Genomic DNA, 19,050 nt, shown 5'->3' on the forward strand with positions numbered 1-19,050 from the left:
GCTACGCAGTCTCTAGCAGCCCTACTTGTGACTGTTCCAGTCTGTTCCTCTTCCTATTGAACATTAAGAACTCCAGAATTCCCTTCCAGAGTGGCCCTGTCTACCCTTCTCACTCTGGTTGATCCAGTTGCATCTACAATGGGGTGCTCCTACATGCCCCAGAGGACAGACACGAAGAGGGATGGGAAAGAAAACTGAAAAGTCTATAAGGAAAAGTGGCCTGGGAAATAACGCCATATTAAACTGAATTTTTTCTTTCTTCCTTCCTTCCTTCCTTCCTTTTTTTTTTAAGGTGGGGGAGTGCCATGGTGGTGGTGGTGGTGGCGGTGCTACTTCATGCTAAGGATCAAATCCCAGCCCACATGCTGAACAAATGTTCTACCACGGAGAACTGTGCCAGGCCTGGAGTTTTCTTTCATGGAAGAGACAAAGCAGTACTCACCTGCTTCCTGCTGGGATTAAGAACAGCAACATGCATTACTCACTCAGTAGCTTCACACCTACCCAGCCTACCTCAGTTCCCAGTAGGGTGTGGGGAAGGGTCGATTGACCAATACAAGAAGAGGAAAAGGATAAGGATTGCTAATGGCAGAGGTCAGCCTCAAAAACTCCACAGTTGCCTCCCCAGTTTGCTCCAGGGTCCTTAAGTCTTGAGCCTCTGAGCTCAAGCTATGTCCTGGACAGCCACATGTCCCTAAATGAGACCCGTGGGCCGCTCTATCGATGATACATCAGGTAACCCAAAAGTCCCTGGCCTCTCCCAGGAGGGCCAAACCTGTTCCTCTTTGGCTGACTAGATACCCAGGAATGTGCCAGGATCCGGTCAAACCAGCTTCCATGGCTTGACAATCCCAGCACCTTCCTTCTCTCCAGGCTGTGCCATCCTCTCCCCAGAGCCCCCATAGTTTGACTCCTGGGGTAGCCCCTTAACATAAGAATACTCTTGTCTTATGCCATGCAAGCCCTTGGGACAATACATACGCTCTATATGCTGGTAAAGCAGGAACCCCATAAGCAGCCAACTGCCAGTTGCAGATTCTTCCCCTCCAACTCCCTGAATCAGATCTGCAGGCTAAGGTAGAGGCAGGGTTATGCCTCAGCCCAATCCTACCACTTCTGTCTAGAAAGACCAAGGTCAGCACACTCTTGTCAGCCTGGCCTCCATACCTCCTAGGACCATCCTGTTCCAAGCCTGTCTCCTTGTGAGAAAGCCCATGATTGGCTGACCCCCAAGATCTTTGCTCTCGCTAAGGGGTCACTTTACACATGAGGTTCGGTTTCCAGCTCCTTCTTAGCCAACTTACAAATGTGGTCAGTGATCATGAGCAAATTGGCTTTGGCGAGTGCAGAGCTGGTCCCAAATTTCACCCCCTGAAGGTATTGCCAGTCTCTTTGCCCCACAGCCTTCTGGGTACAGCTGATAGGAGACTGAAATAGACTTGGGTCCCTGTGCAAAGCCCCCATCCCCTTCCCACTAAGGATGCTGCCCCTAAGTACCCTGACATGTGTACGATCCAGGGCCCAACTTCTCAAGGTGTTACCCTCAAAACATGGCCCATGGGGGGCTTTGCCCCAGAGAGTAGTTTATGTGGTTGTCAACATCCTACCTATATCTGCCTAATCCCGCCAACTGGAAAATCCCCCCCTCCTAACCACTGCCCATTGTCCAAAGAAACACTGAAAACCCCATTCCTCTGCATCTAGAAAAGACCTGGGTGTGCTGACCACCAAACAGCCAGTCTGCCCTTCCTGAAGTTGAAGAGCCGTCTGGCTTCAGTCCCATCCAGGGAGATGGAAAGGGCGCCCACCATTAACATCACAGGGTCCACACTGTAATGCAGCTCTGGCTCTGGGGTGTCATTTAGCTCTCCCTCCCGAGTTCGAGAGCCTCCAGCATTCCATTCTGGGAACAGGAATGTGAAACCACCGGAACATGTTTATTGAAGATGACTTTGTGTTTCTAAGGTTTACTAGTACCTGTGGGGCACTGGGGAGGGGCAGATGATGCTACCGTCCCCTAAGATTACATAGCACATGCTGGCACACAGCCAGCCCTAGTGTTGGCTGCTTAACCCAATCCACAGTAAGACCTGGGGAAAGTGAGTTTTTTCTTCCTTGATTCTAAGAGGGAGCTGAGGTCAGGGCAAGGAGGAAACTGGTTCTGCTGATATTCATATGTGCAGCACGTCCTTGGGGCTCCTCTTCTATACTTTATCAACACTTTGGAGATGATGCCAGGAGGAGGACATCAGCTTTCATATCTGAGTGAATGCTCATGTCCCAGGCCCAGGCTGCCCGAGTCTGTCTGGTGTGCACATGTAAGTACCAGCCTGTGTCAGCGAAGGAGCTTCAGTGTTGGAACCCAAAGGCTGCTGTCATTCTCAGTTGTATAGCATCTCCCATGGGTGTTGGTGACAAATGTTTCCTTGAGAGACACCCTTCAGGAAGCAGCAGCCCTAGCTTCTGCCCAAGGGTCTGGAGACCTGGTCACGTGAGGCCCAAATGGAGGCGTCTGTTTATGGCATTCAGCTTCTCCCTCAGTGTGGCAAAGGTGGGACGCTCCTCGGGGCTGCCCTTCCAACACTCTAGCATGAGCGCGTAGACCTCTGATGGGCAGACAGCTGGGCGTGGCAGCCGGTATCCACGACTAATCTGCTGTAGTGTCTCATGATTGGTCATTCCTGAAAATGGGCCAGCAAGAGAGACAGCAGCTCTCTTGATTCTGCCTAGGTACCACCAAAGAGACTGCCCTACCCCCAGCCTCCGCATGACCAGTTTGTGCTGGTACTCCAGCCCCTATCCTGGTACCTCTGGGGGTCAGTGGCTTCCAGGGCAGGGTACATCTCCTCCCTCAGATTGGATCCCAGGCTACCTCCCTCACACTAAACTTTCCCTGATGAGTCATGATCTCTTCTCAGATGGCTTACCTTCATAGGGACACTGGCCATAAGTAAAGACCTCATACAGCAGGACTCCAAAGGACCAGACATCTGACTTTTGGGAAAAGACACGGTAATTAGCAGCCTCAGGTGCTGTCCACTTGACAGGGATCTTGGAGCCACTGCTTGGGGAGTAGACATCGTCCTGGGGAATGAGGTGTAATGGTTGGGAATTCAGAGTAGTGTCTACCCCTCTGCAGGGGTTAGTAGCCCAGAGCCCCACTGACCTTGAGCAGCCTGGCCAGGCCAAAATCAGCTACCTTGCAGGTGAGGTCGTCCCCCACCAGCACGTTCCTGGCAGCCAAGTCCCGGTGGACCACACGCCGCTCCTCCAGGTAGCCCATGCCCTCAGCTACCTGACAGGCAAATCCCAGTAGATGAGGCAGGCTCAGGGTCTTTCCCTCAGTGCCTGCAAAGAGAGGGGTTTAGGGGTCAGAGAGGGGGCTGGGTTCTGGGTCCTCATAAGAGCACAGGATGATGATCAGCAAGGCAGGTGCATGTGCACACACATTTCCTCTGAGGCTTGGTTCTCCCATCTCTGAGAAAAAGAGAGCAGCACCTACTAAGGCCCAGTAGACAATAACATAGAAAGGGAAGTCACCAAAAGGCCTCAAGCACAATCTGCTTCTTGGTACCTGCCTGTACCCCCAAGGGAGATACTACCCAACCTGGACTGGGTCCAAAGCAACGTATCAGAGGTCAGTGACACAAAGGGAACCTCTACCACTTCTACAGCAGCCCTAGCCTCAGAACTACCAGGATTTGACTACATAGTCTTAAGCCAAATCTAGGCCTGAACCAGACCCGTGGCCTCATTAGGACCAGGTGTCTGCAACCTGAGCCACATGTGTCTCCTACAAAGGCCTAAGGATTCTTCTTTGTGGACCCAGGGCATGAATGCTAGGAGTTGGCAGATGTGGCTGCTTCAGGGCAGGGGGAGTATTTACTGCCCAAGTAGAGGCTACTCACTGCCCAGGTAGACCTGCAAGTTGCCCTTGCCCATGAGTTCAGTAACGATGTACACGGGTTCGCCCAGGGAGCATATGGCGTGCAGCCGGATCAGCCGCTCGTGCCTCAAGCTCTTCAGTGCCTCAATCTCCTTGGTGAGGTCCGCCAGCTTCATGTCAGCTATGAAAAAGATGTTGCTCTAGGACTATGCATGGCCACCACGGCCCCAGGCTCCACGGTTAGAGGGCAATGCTACAGGGCCTTACCTGATTTGATAACCTTCACCGCCACAGGTATAGAGCCAAGCCACAGGCCTTCCCACACCTCCCCGAAGAAGCCTTCACCCAGCTTTCTCCGAAGGACAAATTCTGAACGTGGTCGTTCCCACTCATCCTGAGCCAAGGGCATCTGTGGGAAGGGACATTCAGTGTGCTGGCTTAGACTCCCCTAGCAGAGCGTCAGGAAGATGGAGCTACTATTTGAACCTAGCCTTTCTATGAGTCGCAGGAAAAGCCCCAGCATCAGGCCTCAACCGCTCCCTTCCCGGTGCACCCCCACTTCAGTCCCCAGGCTAGGACAATGGAGAGACCAATGTGGACCTCCAGGAGGCCACGCTCAGAGCTAGGAAGCTAATTGCTTTGGGAATTTAAGCAGCCCCTTAACCAGAGCCGGACATCCTTTCACAAACACTCATTACAACCCTGGCTAGGCTGTCATTACAGAACCAGAGAAACCAGATTGCTGCCCTGGACCCAGTAATACCAGAAACTGGGAGAAATAGTATCTCTACTCTCAGCTTCTACCCTCAGGGCTTGGAGCAACTGTGTGTGCCTTCCCCACACTGGCTTTGACTCCTGATGCATGCAGAATTGGGTGCACACTATACCCTTGGGGATCCCCAACAGCCTCAGAGTAAATAAAACTGGCAAAGGGGGCCAACTCCATCAGAATAAAAAAGCTATTTGACAATGACTATTCCCTGGTCCAGTCTAGGTCAGATGCTTGCCAATAGACTGACTCTGAGACAGGGTTTCCAGTAGTCCCCAGGTATGGGGAAAGTCTCAGATCTACCTGGGGTATGCAGGGCTGCAACAGAGGGTTCTGAATCAGCTTCCAGTTGGTCTTGTAGTAAGCCAGCAATGCGTCCAGGCTGGGAAAGAGTCGACCCTCCTGCAGGTAGAGGCTGCCACTGGGTGCCATGCAGATTCGGTAGTGGCAGACTTTGGCCTGGGCCCTGACTGGAAACAGAAATGGAAACCAGTGCCTTGGCTATACCTGCCTCAGACACCCGTACCCCAGCATCCCAAGTGGCTTTGCTCAGATTGACCATGGGGTTGCTGAGGTGGACAACAGTCTGTGTAAGAGGGGGCATGGTCAGGCTACAGGCCCCAGGACAGTGGGAAGGGGGGTGACGCTGAGCTCGGAACAAAGAGTGTTAAATAGGTTCATGTTTAATGGAATTCTAACTCTACTAGGTAGCAAATGGAAGAAGTGAGGAAAGAATGGGAGGGAGGGAGGAAGAGAGGGAGGGAGAGAGAGAGGGAGGGGAGGGAGGAAGAGAGGGGAAGGAAGGAGAGAGGGGAGGGAGGGAGAGAGGGGAGGGAAGGAGGGAGGGGAAGGAGGGAGAGAGGGGAGGGAGGGAGAGAGGGGAGGGAAGAAGGGAGGGTGCTAGATAAAGATCATGTCTATATGAAGGGTTGCTAGTATGGGAATCAACTGCCCCAAAGTCAAGAAGGTCTGGCCTGGGGGAGCTGAGCAAGATGCCCTCCCATCCAGGAACTGAAGTCTTGAGAGGTTGTTCAAGTACCTGACAGAGAATATCCCCCGATGCTGCTTTCGCTGGGCCTGATGAGGAAGGCCCCTGGAGCATTGGCAGGAGACAAGAGCAACTGCTGGGCCTGAGTCCTGCTGATTCCACTGAAGTACCAACTGCAAATCCAGGACATAACAGTCTCCTTCAGGCTCAGCCACGTGACCCTGGCAAGGTGTGAGTCCTCAACTGCACTGCTGTCTCTCAGGGAGGAGATATGCCCAGGACCTGAAGCTGAGGTCCCAGGCCGCTTCCATCGGGTGGCTGGAAGCTCTTCACACAGGTATAACTGTGCACTCACTGGGGCCACTGGTTCTATTGCTCTAATATAAAACCACCAGGCTTCACCAAAGACCAAAACCTCAAACTGGAACTGAATCACTGTGGGAGTCCAACAAGCTGCCCCAGAGGTACCCATAGGGTTCTAGTATGGCCAGGGACCCTAGATGTCACCTGGCTGGGCACGGCTCATCTGAAGATTGGCTACTTTGGGAGCTGGGATTCCCCAGAAGAGGGAGACTAAGCCAGGGTGTGCAGGATGTTAGCAGAGGCAGACAGTAAGAGTTGAAGGAGGGGGGTATCCTAAGTACCTTGTGCCCTCTGAAGGGCCATGCCTAGGTGGGCCAGCCCCTGAGTACTAAGTTACCTCAGGCACATCAGTTATGGCTTCTTTGTCTTTTGTTTTTGTTTTGTTTTTTTAAGCTGGATTTCACAGATTTGGGCAGGGAATTGAGAAGATCTTGAGGTCTCCTTCTCAGTACAGACTGGAGGTGGGGGTGGACCCGAAGTGGAAGTTTCTTCAACCTAGCCCTGGCCTTTCCTTGAAGCCATGACAGGGTATGAGCCACTATGGGATACAGCTGGGCTTCTGTGACAGCCTGACCTGTGGAGGATATGCCTCAGGGGTCTCTCCCTAGATGACGGGGCCAGGTGTCTGGGACTAATGATACCGTAAGTGTGGCTAGCTCTTTGATCTCCAGGTCAGGCAGTCATTAGAGCTCTCCACAAGCAACCCTACTTCCAGGAGCCAAGCCCTGCCTTCCGTGACTGAGAGACCCCCTCCATGAAAGCAGCTACTCTGCCTCCTCTATTTACTGCGAAGGGGGGGGTCAGCAAAAAAAAAGAAAGAAAGAAAGAAAGAAAAAAGGAAAGAAAGAAAGAAAGAAAGAAAGAAAAAAAGAAAGAAAAAAAAAGAGGCACGGGACTTGTGTCTGGATCCCTTTCCAGTAGCTCGACTTCACCGGCCACCCAAAACCTCCTGGGAGGTTGTGAACTGCTGAGGAGTCCTCAGCAGGTTAGAGATGAATTTGAGCAACAGTAGGACCTGAGGACGCAGGCCCAGGACTCAGGGTGTAAGACCAGGGGCAGTTTCTTAGACGAGCTCTTAGGCTTTCCAGCTTATTTCTGTCCAGCATGACCCCTGCTGCGTGACCCTCCTGGTGTGCCACTCACTGCCAGTGACTGCCCAGGGTTAATATGGATAAAGAGGGGACATTTGAACACTTGGCTCTGGCCTGGTTTGCAGCATCTGGGGACCCAGAGCCACCTGGAGGCTCAGATGCGAGCCCCCCTCCCCCTCCAGCTTCCCAAACAATGCAAAGCTGTATCATCTGGCAAGGGATTCTCAGACCTCAGCTTCTGGCCTGGAAGCCATAACCACTCACTGTACACTAACAACCTCTGTATAGAGGCAGGGTCCTGCAGTGACTATGATGAGTAACTGGTCCCCTGGACTTGTTTACTCCTGGGTCTCCCCTTAGCAGTACAGATCTTCCTATTGAACTGCCCCGGCACAGCTGTCTGCTCAGCCCAGTGCCAGGAGGCACTCAGTAAGCCCTCACTGACTGGAAGCAGGTATTTCCTACTCTCAAAACCCTGACTTACTCATTGGGCTTGGCAGCCTTTTAGCAGCCCTACCTCCCAATCCCAGATACTTACGGTTGGTCCGAGGGCGTCTCCGGGGTAGCCTTGGCAAGATAGGTGACTGGAACTAGTCCGGTGCTGGGCGGTCCAGAGAGCCTTTGGGCAAAGATGTAGTCCCCCTCCTCCTTGAGAGCGTAGAGTCTGTCCCCGCGGCTGACACTCAGTTCCTCTGCACATCGAGCAGTGAAGTCGTAGAGCGCGCGGAAGAGTCGGGCGCGTGGGGCTGGGAAGCTACAAGCATCAACGGCAGCTGGTTGCTCTGGCACTGGGTTGTCGTTGTGTCCCTGGATCCTGGGGATGTCTTCCTCCGATTCATCCGCTGGCCATATCTTATCCCAGAAAAAGGACAAGAAAGTGAGCCGCTTCCGGAGGAAGGGCTCCATGCCTAGGGGGCCCGTGTGCGGACGAAGGCGCATGGAGCCAACACCGGGTCAGTACTCTGGGATCTCCGTGCTGCCGCTGAGGAGGCTGAGCACTACAGCCATGCACCAGGAGCCCGGGGTGCAAGAAAGAAACCGGAAAGGCTGGTGGGGCAGCCAGGCTTATCCCGGGCTTCCTGCCCACGTCCTTACTTGGCACGGGATGGGAAGTGATAGGTGACCCAGACCCTAACCCTAACCCCGGAGGTCACTACAGAGTGCTCCTTAATCAGGCACACAACTCATATCAGTTTCCCGGATGGTGTATCAATGCATGGGGCGGACAGTGACCTCCGTCCCAAGACCACACAGGCCGCTCCTTCTAGTCTACATATTCTTCTACAGCTGTGCAGTCTGGTGAGCTGGATCGCTGCTGGGGTTAAAAGCCGCTGGGTTTGAGATTCGTGTCTCAGTAGGTTCCTAGGGTGAGACAGAGTTGGGCGGGGCCTGCGGGGGGGGGGGCGGCGTAGGGGGAAGGGCCTTCTGGAACAAGCTGTCCTTTTTTCCATCACCACTAACAGGTACAGGTTGCAGGGGCCTGTTTTGCCCTGCTAGCTGGGTATGTGCAACCAGCAGGTGTCCTGGAAGAGGGGTCGACAAAGGAAGCAGTTCATCGCCAGAGGCTATATTTCTGTGAAACACTGGCTTTTAAAACGTTGGCTTTTTAACATAAAATACCACCACCTCCCACCCCCTTCAGGGCCAGAAGCAAGTAAGTAGCTATGTGAAGCCTGTCCAACTCAGCAGTGGCCTCTGGAGCAAACACTCAGCACACTGTAAGCTCTTGCTTTTGATTCCTGTGTTGTAAAATGACTGGTGGTAATCAGTGAAGGGCCAGGTACATAGGTGATCATGGGGTATGATTTCTGAGCCAAGAGACACTTAATACCACTGCAGGGAGGGGGAGACTCAGACATCTAAGACCTCAGCTTGGGGTATGACTTGGTGTCAGCATGCAAGGGAAGGGCAGTTGGATGAGCCTCAGTTAGCCTCTTACCTAGTTCTGGATTCTCATTCTGCACAACGAAGCAAGCTGCCTGCCACCCAACTTTTCACGGTCAGGTAAGGGAGACCAGGTTTAATCCAGCTCAGTTCTTTTTTTTTTTTTTTTTTTTTTTTTTTTTTTTTTTTTTTTTTTTTTTTTAAGATTTATTTATTTATTTTATGTATATATACTGTCCACACCAGAAGAGAGGCCGTCTTCAAACACACCAGAAGAGGGCATCAGATCCCATTACAGATGGTTGTGAGCCACCATGTGGTTGCTGGGAATTGGACTCAGAACCTCTGGAGGAGCAGTTGGTGCTCTTAACCGCTGAGCCATCTCTCCAGCTCACCAGCTCAGTTCTTTTTTTTTTTTTTTTTAATAGTGTGTATGAGTACAGTGTGGCTGTTTTCAGACACACCAGAAAGAGTGTCAGATCCCATTACAGATGGTTGCGAGCCACCATGTGATTGCTGGGAATTGAACTCAGGACCTCTGGAAGAGCAGTCAGTGCTCTTAACCACTGAGCCATCTCTCCAGCCCAACCAGCTCAGTTCTTAAGAATATTTTAATCTGAGGAGGAACCTCACTTGCTGGCTTCTCTTTCCCAAGCACAGCACCCTGATCGCCTGAGTAGATAGATAGCACTAAGCTCCCATATGTATTTGCTACAGACCGTCATGTAATGTTCATACTTTAAACATATCAAACAAGTGTGATTCCTGTTCCTTCTCTGAAGTATCTGGGGACATTTGTAAGTTCTGCTGTACCAGAGATACCTAGAAACTCACTGGCTTTGTCCTCCCAGCATCTCAAATGGCCGAATCTCTGCCCCTGGCTTGAGCAGCCAGGAATGGACAGGAGCCCTAAGGTTCAAGGTCCACGTCATAGAGATATAGCCTGTTAAAAGCGGGTGTGCAGAAAAGGTAATTATAAAATACAAAATTAGAGAAGTACCAGAGAGAGCCCTGAATTCTCACACCAGCCTTGTGGAGAACTTGTCTCTACCTGCCTTGCCAGGTGTAAATGGAGATTTCCATACCCAATGTTAATGATGTACTTCCCTGATAAGAAGTTAAGACTCCTCAGATACCCACAGCCAAACATTAGACAGAGGAAAGGATTGAAGGCCCAGAAGTCAATGGGAACCCCACAGGAAGACCAACAGAGTCAACAAACCTGGACCCCTGGGAGCTCTCAGAATCTGAGCCACCAACTAAAGAACAAGGGCTGGAACAAGGACCCCTGGCACATATGTAGCAGACAGGCAGCTCAGTCTTCATGACCACCCTTTCTAGCCTTAGTGGGAGAGGATACACCCAATCTGGCAGACTCATATGCTAGAGTTGAGGGATACCTGGGGGGGTGGGGAGCTGAGAGGGAGCAGCATTTGGAATGTTAATTAATTAATTAATAATTTTTATATAAAAGAAATTAAGGTTCCTATCGTCAGACTATGAAGCCACAGGGAGATTCCCTTTGCATCGACCATGGTGAAGTCATATCCAGGGCATTGAGTGCAGATCCCTTGCTCCTAAAGCACCAGGTCTGCATCTCAGGGATCTGGCACATTCTATGTGCAGCTGGAGCCCAAAGAGAGGCTGATAGATGGTCAAGAGCAGAGGGCTCTGCTCTGGTCAATGACATAGTCTTCAGCCCTGGTCCCCAGCCTTTTGTCAGCTAGAGGAAAGGCTGAGAGATCGGAGACTGAGAACTGCCATCAAAGAGGCCACAAAGAAAAGGAGTTAGCTTCCTCCTCCTAGAAATGAGGAAATAGTTCAGTCCCTCGCCAAGATCAGAGCAGGAAGAAAATCTGTGGGATCCACGTCTCTAAAAAATAATTCCACCCACTTTTCAGGGACCACAACAAACAGAAATGTATATTCTGTGTCACTGTATGTTGAAAGTATGTAATTTGCCTTTTGGTTTTGATTTTGCAGGGCGTTATAATGAAGAGATTGCCTTAAGTGTTTTGAGACAGACTTTTTTTTTAAACATTTATTTATTTCATGTACGTGAGTACACTGTCGGTGTCTTCAGACGCACCAGAAGAGGGCATCATATCCATTACAGATGGTTGAGAGTCACCATGTGGTTGCTGGAAATTGAACTCAGGACCTCTGGAAGAGCAGTCAGTGCTCTTAACCACTGAGCCATCTCTCCAGCCCTGAGACTAACTTTCAAACTGTGCTGAGACTGTTAAAAGACTCATGAGGACTTTTGAAGCTGCACTAAATGCATTTTGCACTCTGATATGATCTCAAGCCTATAGTGGCCAGGGAGGGGAGTGTAGTGGTTCAGATGAGAATGCCCCTGCTTGGGCCCACATATTTGATAAGGGCCCTTAGTTGGTTGGATTGCAAAGGGTGAGGTTTACCTTGTTGGAAGAAATGTGTCACTTGGGGGAAGACTTTAGGGTTTCAAAAGCCCATACCATCCCCAATTATCTTTTTCTGCTTCCTACTTGCAGATAAAAATATAAGCTCTCAGCTATTGCTCCAGCGCCAGGCTTGCTGCCCATGCTCCCCACCGTGATGATCATGGACTCGCCCTCTGAAACTGTAAGTCCAAACAGATTCTTCTAGAAGTTCCCTTAGCCATGGTATTTTATCACAGCAATAAAAAGTAACCAAGGGGTGACTGGGAGATGAGCTCCAGGAGGTGTCTCTGTGGCCACAGACTGTTCCTGTGTCGTAGTATGATCTTGTACTTCAGTTTTTCAAGAATTTACATCTGGGAAAGTGGATGAAAGATACTTTGGATTATAGGACCATCATTCCTTATGTAAACTAAGCATGGTGGCACATGCCCTTAATCCCAGTGTTTGGGAGACCAAGGTAGGTAGATCTCTGAATTTGAGACCAGCCTGATCTACAGAGTTTTGGGCCATTGAGGGCTACATAGTAACTCTGTAACAAACAAAACAATGCCTGTATGTGAATCTCTACAACTCAAAATGAAACTTTTAGTTTAAAAAGTAGAGGGGCTGGAAAAATGGCTCAGAGTTTATGAGCCCCTGCTGCTACTGCAGACTACCTGGGATCAGTTGCCACTATCAACATGGTGGTTTTAAGACCATCTGTGGACTGGCAAGTTGGCTCAGTGGTTAAGAGCACAGGCTGCTCTTCCAGAGGTCCTGAGTTCAATTCCTAGCACCCACATGGTAGGAACTCAAGCCTGTAATTTCAGGGCTTCTGGCACCCTCACACAGACATACACGCAAGCAAAACACCAATAAACATAAAGACTTAAAAAGAAAGAAAAGTAAAAACCAACCCTAACTCCAGGGAATCCAATGCCCTCTTCCTACCTCTGTGGGTACCAGGCATGCAGGTAAAATGCTCCTATATGCAAAATAAAATAAATCTAAGAAAATTTAAAGTTAGAAAATTAGGAGTGGGGAAAAAAAGAAAGAATCAAGCTTTCACAGGCCCAGAACAAGCCCAACCCCCAAGAACAGAGTAGTGAGCCTCACCCACCTCCTTCCTGAGGAAGAGCTGGGGAGCTAGAATTCTTCCTGAAGCATTTTATTCTCTCCTACTCCCCAGGGACCAGTTTCCCTCCTGGACTTTCAGATGGCATCCTTTTCTCCAAATAATCTAGTTCTTGTCCCTAAAACCTCTCAAACTGGCCACCATGGCTAGTCTAGATGAGTACAGAGAAGGCACCCATCACTCTCTCTCCTCCTTCCCTATTCTCCTCCTCCTCCTCCTCCTTCCCCCTTCCCCCTCATCCCCCCTCCTCCTACAAGGCCTCTGAGAAGTGTGGCCAATATAGGTTGACAGATAGGAAAACTACTCCCCAGAATGTCAGATGCCATCAGGAGAGCTCAGAGCTCTGGCTGTAACTCAAATTTGTAGCAAACTTGAGTTACTGCCAAGTAACTCGATCTGGACAAACCTAATCTGGAAGAATTGGCGAAGTAGAAGGGACAGTAGCTTTCAGGTGGCTGAGACCCTGGGACCCTTGCTAGGAGTAACACCAAGCTAGCTCTTAAAGAGGAAGGATCTGGGTAGTAAATCTAGGGGTCCAAAGTCCAGTTTGGAGTATGAGAATGACTCACAACTTGGAGATTCTTTTGAGGATCCTTAGAGCTATGGAGATTCCGTCTATTCAGACCAGAGGGGACAGAGCATGAGGCCCTGGAGGCCTGGGAAAACCAGAGCCTTGCTAATTGCTTGCTGAGGTGATCCTAGCCATCCGCTGCTATATCACTTCCTTTCTCTTCTTCCTTGAGACCCACAGGCTACCTCTTGGCTTGAAATATTAAGCAGGTGGCCCTTCCCTGCACTCCACTGGCATCTGTGGCGTCTTGAGTCCCAGAAGCCAGCTCTGTCCCACTCAAAGACGCCAGTTGGTCGCCGGGGGGGGGGGGGGGGGGCACCGCAAGCCAAGCTGTCGATCCAGCTACTGTAGTGGCTCCTGGACTGCTGCGAGGGTCGAATCCGTGGAGCAATTTCACTAGCCGGTAACAGTAACGGGAACTGAGGTTAAGCTTGTTTCGAGTCCGTGGGGCCCTGGACATAAATGGCTGCTGCAGTCTAAACTTAGCCTTCAAATCGAGAGCTCTCTACACCTGGGCCGGATGTGCACCGCGTCACAAGGGCCAGTGGTTCCCATGGCAACAAGTAGGCCTGAGGCAGGGGGAGCGCGGATCTGGCAGTGCACCCTGCGGCTCTGGCTGGTCTCCGCACAGGAAGCGGGCCGCCAGGCACTTGCAGAGGGGGGCTGGGGCTCACGGAGGTGATCCGGAAGAGGAGTGGTAGGTAGAGGAGTTTGGGAGGTGTGCCCAGGAGCTGAGGGGGGAGGAGACGGGGGATAGGATAGCTTAGATGTGAAAGTAGTTATGGAGACTTCCATTGAGCTTTCTAGCTGCAATGAACTGTGTTGGCTAGGGTCTTGGGGCCCTTATCTCGGCTAGCCCTCAGCTAGAAACCATTCTTTGCTGTCTCAGATGCCTATTCTAGCCCCGATTCATACAAATCGCTTTGAATCTTCTCATGTCTTTGGAACACGAGGAGAACTTGGATCAACCTTACAATTGACCTGTGTAACTCTGAGCTAGTCATCTAGTATCTTAGCTGTTTCTCACTCATCCAAGCCCAGTTTCCACAACCTAAGATTTCCAAGTGAAGCCACTGGCCCAGTGCCAGGGACAGCTAGCAGGACGTTGGTCCTTTCTCCAGGGAGGGCTGGCTGGCTGCTGGGTTTTGTGGCACACTAGCTTCCTCATAGACCACCAGATTTGGGGGAAAGGTATGGAGACAAGGAGAGGAAGGCTGACTCTGGAGTCAACAGTTTCCAACTTTGGGATAAACTGAATACAGGAGCAAACACCCTTGGATGTGGTGAGACCACCTAGCAGAGGAGTTGGAGGGCAACCTGGGCAACATGGTCACTGGGATACATGGGAAATTATTCATCAGTGCCCCAAGGATCACCCTAAGCTTCTCCACAGACCCATGAACACAGATACATGTTAGGTGAGAAACCTGAGGCTATGATCCCATCTCAAAACTAGTCAACATCCCAGAGCTTCTCCTCAGGCTACTCTGGTTCCCTGTAGCCCACTCTCTCTGATAAGCCCTGTTAGCTCATCACCACAAAAGCCCCTTGATAGAAGTTCCCTGTTTATCATCTGCTTTTGCCTAGTACCCAGCCTACTATTCTGTCCCTGTAGGGATATCTGATCAGAAAGCTGTGGCTCAGGGGAGAGCAAAGGCTATTATGGGGCAGAGGCTGATGAGGGTTAGAAGGCCTAGGTTAGAGGCAGAGCCAATCACAGCTGATGCTTAGTTCTTACCCTCAGCTCCTAGACAATGAACTTCCAGGTGACAGGCCTGGCCCTGGACAAAATGAAGCTGGACAGTCCACATTCCTTCCTGGACTCAGAGGAAGTAGAGGAGGCAGAGGACCAGCAGCTGCTGGAGCCAGAGGCTTGGAGGATGTACATGGAGCGCCGCAATGTGCTGCGTGAGTTCCTGACCACAGACCTGAGTCCCCAGTTGCTCAAGCGTCACCATGCACGCATGCAGCTGCTCAAGAAGTGTTCCTACTACATTGAGATCCTCCCTAAGCACCTGGCCCTGGGTGACCAGAACCCACTGGTGCTGCCCAATACCGTCTTCCAGCTCATTGATCCCTGGAAGTTTCAGCGCATGAAGAAGGTGGGCACAGCACAGACCAAGATCCAGCTCCTGCTGCTTGGGGACCTGCTGGAGCAGCTGGACCATGGCCGGGCAGCACTGGATGCTCTACTTGAGGCCCCTGACCCACGGCCCTTTCTGGCAGGCTGGGGGCTCGTGGAACAGCAGTTGGCAGACCTGACAGTTGTCATGGACAACTTCTTGGCCATGATGGTACCAGGGCACCTGCATGTCAAGCACCGCCTGGTATCTGACATTGGAGCCACCAAAATCCCACACATCCGGCTTATGCTGAGCACAAAGATGCCAGTTATGTTCGACCGGAAGGAGTCAGTGGCCCACCAAGACTGGGTCAGCCTGCGCTGGTTTGTTACCATCCAGCCAGCAGCGCCAGAGCAGTATGAACTGCGCTTCAAGCTGCTGGAGCCCAGGACACAACAGGAGTGCACACAGTGTGGCATAGTCCCTGTGGCTGCCTGCACCTTTGATGTCCACAACCTGTTGCCTAACCGTACCTACAAGTTCACTATCAAGAGGGCAGAAAGCTACACCCTGGTGTATGAGCCCTGGCGGGACAGCCTCACCTTGCAGACCACGCCAGGACCCCCTGAAGGGCCTGCCCCCAGTCGGCTGGGTAAGCCCAGCCTGCCCCTGACCACACCTTCTGAGAGATGATTTTCTAATATTTATCCACTAATAAAGAGGAGTATACATGCACCAAATTAAAGACACAGCCCTCCTTAGGCCTTAAGGTAGCAGCAGCTATGTGTTTTCCTGATGGCCCCATACCCCATAAGCCCAGAACCCCTTTGCCTTCTGTCTCTTCCGGGAGAACCCCAGGCTGGACCCTGGAACAAAGGAGTGTTGGCCACCGGTACCAGGTGTTTCAAAGGAACTCAGCCCCTCAGCCTCATCCCCACAGCCAGAACCAGATTTCTTTCCCTACCTCCTAGGTTGAGCTCTTTGAGGAAGATGGTACTTTGGGCCTGTCTACTCACCACTGAGGGCACTCATAGCTTTGGTGTTAGCATCCCAGCTGCCTTGGAGCAAGGATGCCAGGACCATATGATGTCTGTGTTTAAAATAAAGGTCTTACACTCTCCCCAAGTAAACTGAAGTGTCATAGGCACCCTACATGGGTTAGGGTCCCAGAAAGAAAGCCTGGCTGGGAAACTTTCCAAGACATTCAGTGGTGCCCAGCTTCTGAAAAGTGACCACCCTTACAGCACTGACTGTCCTCAATAGCTAGCTGATGGTATTCAGCCCACACAGGTAACCACGTTCCTCACTGCTGCCCCCCGCCCCACACACAAATAATCACGAGGTAGAAGAGGTATATGCAGGTCACCTCTGGGTCCAGAGTGCTACCACCTTGTACCTTGAGCAAAGCCGCAGAGTCGATGAAAGGAATATAAAGAGCTGACGCAGCACACTCTAAGCCCAGCTTCCTCCCCATCACATACACTGTGGGTGGTAGTCATTCTGAAATTGCCAAGTCTGGCAAGAGTAGGTGATCAGGTGGTAAAAGACATGGAATCCTCCCCCACTGGCATGGGGGTTTTCTGAGTAGTGCTCATAATAAATGGGCATAATAAAGACCCCTACTTTACCCCTGGGGATGTGCTTTGCCTCCTGGGGCTCAGCTTGGGTAACAAGCCAGGTATCTCCAGCCACATATCTAACCAAGGTTTCTGCAAATCAGGACTGTCATTCTCTGTGACATGTGGTCAAAGTGCCAATTGCTTATAGATATCTCTCAGGATAGGGTCATCCTATGGACCCATGATCCCAGGATGGCCTCTGTGTTGTAAGGTGGAGACTAGGTATTGATCATAGCGACTCCACCAGAGAGAAGAGGCCTAGAATGGAGACTAGCTAAGGGAAGCATGTATGGGTCTAGTAGCCTGGCACTCCCACCCCCAACCACGGCCCAGAGAGATGTAGCCCAGAGGTGGATACCCAGTGGAGCTACTTGAGATACTAGGTGCTTGGGAACTGGTTCACATAGCCCACTCCCCAACCTGTGCACTGCCCGTAAGTGCTAATGTCTTCCCAAGACTCATTACCTCACCTCCAGGATACATTGTGTCTTTATCACCAATGGGATCTGGGATTTCTTCTCTTCTTGAGCTCCAATTCTTTGGTGGTTTGAATCTTCGCCCACAGAGTGGCACTATTAGGAAGTGTGACCTTGTTGGAGTAGGTGTGGGGGAAGTGTGTTGTTGTGGGTGTGAGCTTTTGAGATCCTCATCCTAGCTGCTTGGAAGCCAGTCATCTCTTAGTTGTCTTCTGAACAAGATGTAGAACTCTCAGCTCCTCCAGCACCATGCCTGCCTGGATGCTGCCATGCCCCCACCTTGATAATGGACTAAACCTCTGAGCCTGTAAGCCAGCCCCAATTAAATGTTGTCCTTTATAAGATTTGACTTGGTCATGGTCTGTTCACAGCAGTAAAACCATAAGTTGGTACCAGGTACTGGGGTATTGCTGTGATAGGCCTGAGCATGCTTTTTTGTGTGGATTTGGGGGCTTTGGATTTGGAAAGAACATGGCTGCTTTTTGCCCTTATCTGAAGAGTCTACGTGAGATTTCGATTATTCACATTGACAGTGGAAGTCTCAGAAAAGCCCAGCATAGACTTTGTTCTCTCATGAAGAGCATTTTGTTCGATCAAAGCAAGCTTAAATACACACACACACACACACACAATGTATGATTCAAGTAATAAAAGGGCACCAGAAGATGAAATGAACCAGAATCCTGTGTTCAAGGAGATAAGGGAGTGATGACTTTGGGGCAAGACCCCTCCCAGCTAAGTTTATTGTTTATGCATTTGCCATTGAACAAGGAAATGGTTGTATCTAGGCATTATTATTATATGGTTATTGCTTTCACTTGGACTTTTAATCTGGAATGAACTACAATCCAGAAATGAAAGATACAGGCTTTTGATCAAGATTTTGAGGAATGGTGGCCATGAAAAGCTTAGGCCCAAGCATGGTGGCACATGTGTTAATCTCAGGAGACAGAGACAAGCAGATCTCTGAGCTCAAGTTCAGCCTGATATGGAGCAAATTCCAGGTAAAGAAAATCTTAAGTCCAGGCAGGGTGGTACATGCCTTTATTCCCAGCATTCAGGAGATAGAGCCATGCAGACCTCTGAGTTCAAGGTTAATCTACAAAGCAAATTCCAGGACAGTCAAGTTTAGGCAATGAAGTTGGAAAACAGAAAGTTAATGATAATGTAATAGAACAAGGGGGGGGGGCGTGCTCCAGCTCCAGCAAGCAGCAGAACTCAGCAGCTTTGGCCATGTGACTATGGCTTTAGAGACAAGAGTAGAAGGGGTTACTGGAACAAATTCTGGTCAGCTGGAGCTAAAAAATTAGCATTGCTTAAGAAGAGACCAGCATCACTGAGGTGAAATCTTCTGGGAAGTGTTTTCTGAGGGCACAAAGAAGCTGTGTTCCAGAAATAGCCAAGGTTGTACCTCATGCTTTGCTGGACTTGGTAATGTGTAAGAATCACCCAGTGGTACTGGTTTTGAAAGCATGAAGGGGTCATGAAGAGCAGCTAGGCTTGGCATGTGAGAGGCTAGGAAATCCCATTGATGAATGCAGCCTCAGTTGCAGTTGATGGCTCAGGACTGAAGGGGGCGTGCAAAGAAGGTGAGGCTTGGCACCATGAAGAGAGCCTATGAGAAGCTATTGGTGAAGCCTAGTTGCAGCAGAAGACCCACAAATATTGGAGATACCAGTACCACGGGATGGTCACCAAGCACAGCACCAGCAGTGGAGTGAATCAACCAGAGCCTAGAGTGCTATAAGAGGGCAGAGCTAGAGATACCAGCCCTTCTGAGAGACCCAGAAAATCATATGTGGA

At 50.7% G+C, this 19,050-nt stretch overlaps 2 protein-coding genes across 2 annotated transcripts; one reads left to right on the forward strand and one right to left on the reverse strand.

Moving 5' to 3' along the window:
- Nucleotides 1-2,487: 2,487 nt before the first annotated feature.
- Nucleotides 2,488-8,036, reverse strand: SRMS (src-related kinase lacking C-terminal regulatory tyrosine and N-terminal myristylation sites; the record flags this gene model as incomplete). Its single annotated transcript, XM_080924961.1, has 8 exons — nt 2,488-2,681; nt 2,928-3,084; nt 3,167-3,348; nt 3,909-4,067; nt 4,154-4,295; nt 4,959-5,125; nt 5,695-5,816; nt 7,636-8,036. 8 exons carry the CDS (start codon nt 8,034-8,036, stop codon nt 2,488-2,490), a joined length of 1,524 nt encoding a protein of 507 aa, XP_080781087.1.
- A 6,807-nt stretch (nt 8,037-14,843) lies between these two features.
- FNDC11 (fibronectin type III domain containing 11) lies at nt 14,844-15,845 on the forward strand (the record flags this gene model as incomplete). The annotated part of the gene is made up of 1 exon (XM_080925765.1): nt 14,844-15,845. The coding sequence occupies one exon, from the start codon at nt 14,844-14,846 to the stop codon at nt 15,843-15,845; it is 1,002 nt and encodes a 333-aa protein (XP_080781891.1).
- Between the last annotated feature and the right edge of the window lie 3,205 nt (nt 15,846-19,050).

Source organism: Micromys minutus (assembly GCF_963924665.1).
Source record: "Micromys minutus genome assembly, chromosome: 11".
Taxonomy (NCBI): domain Eukaryota; kingdom Metazoa; phylum Chordata; class Mammalia; order Rodentia; family Muridae; genus Micromys; species Micromys minutus.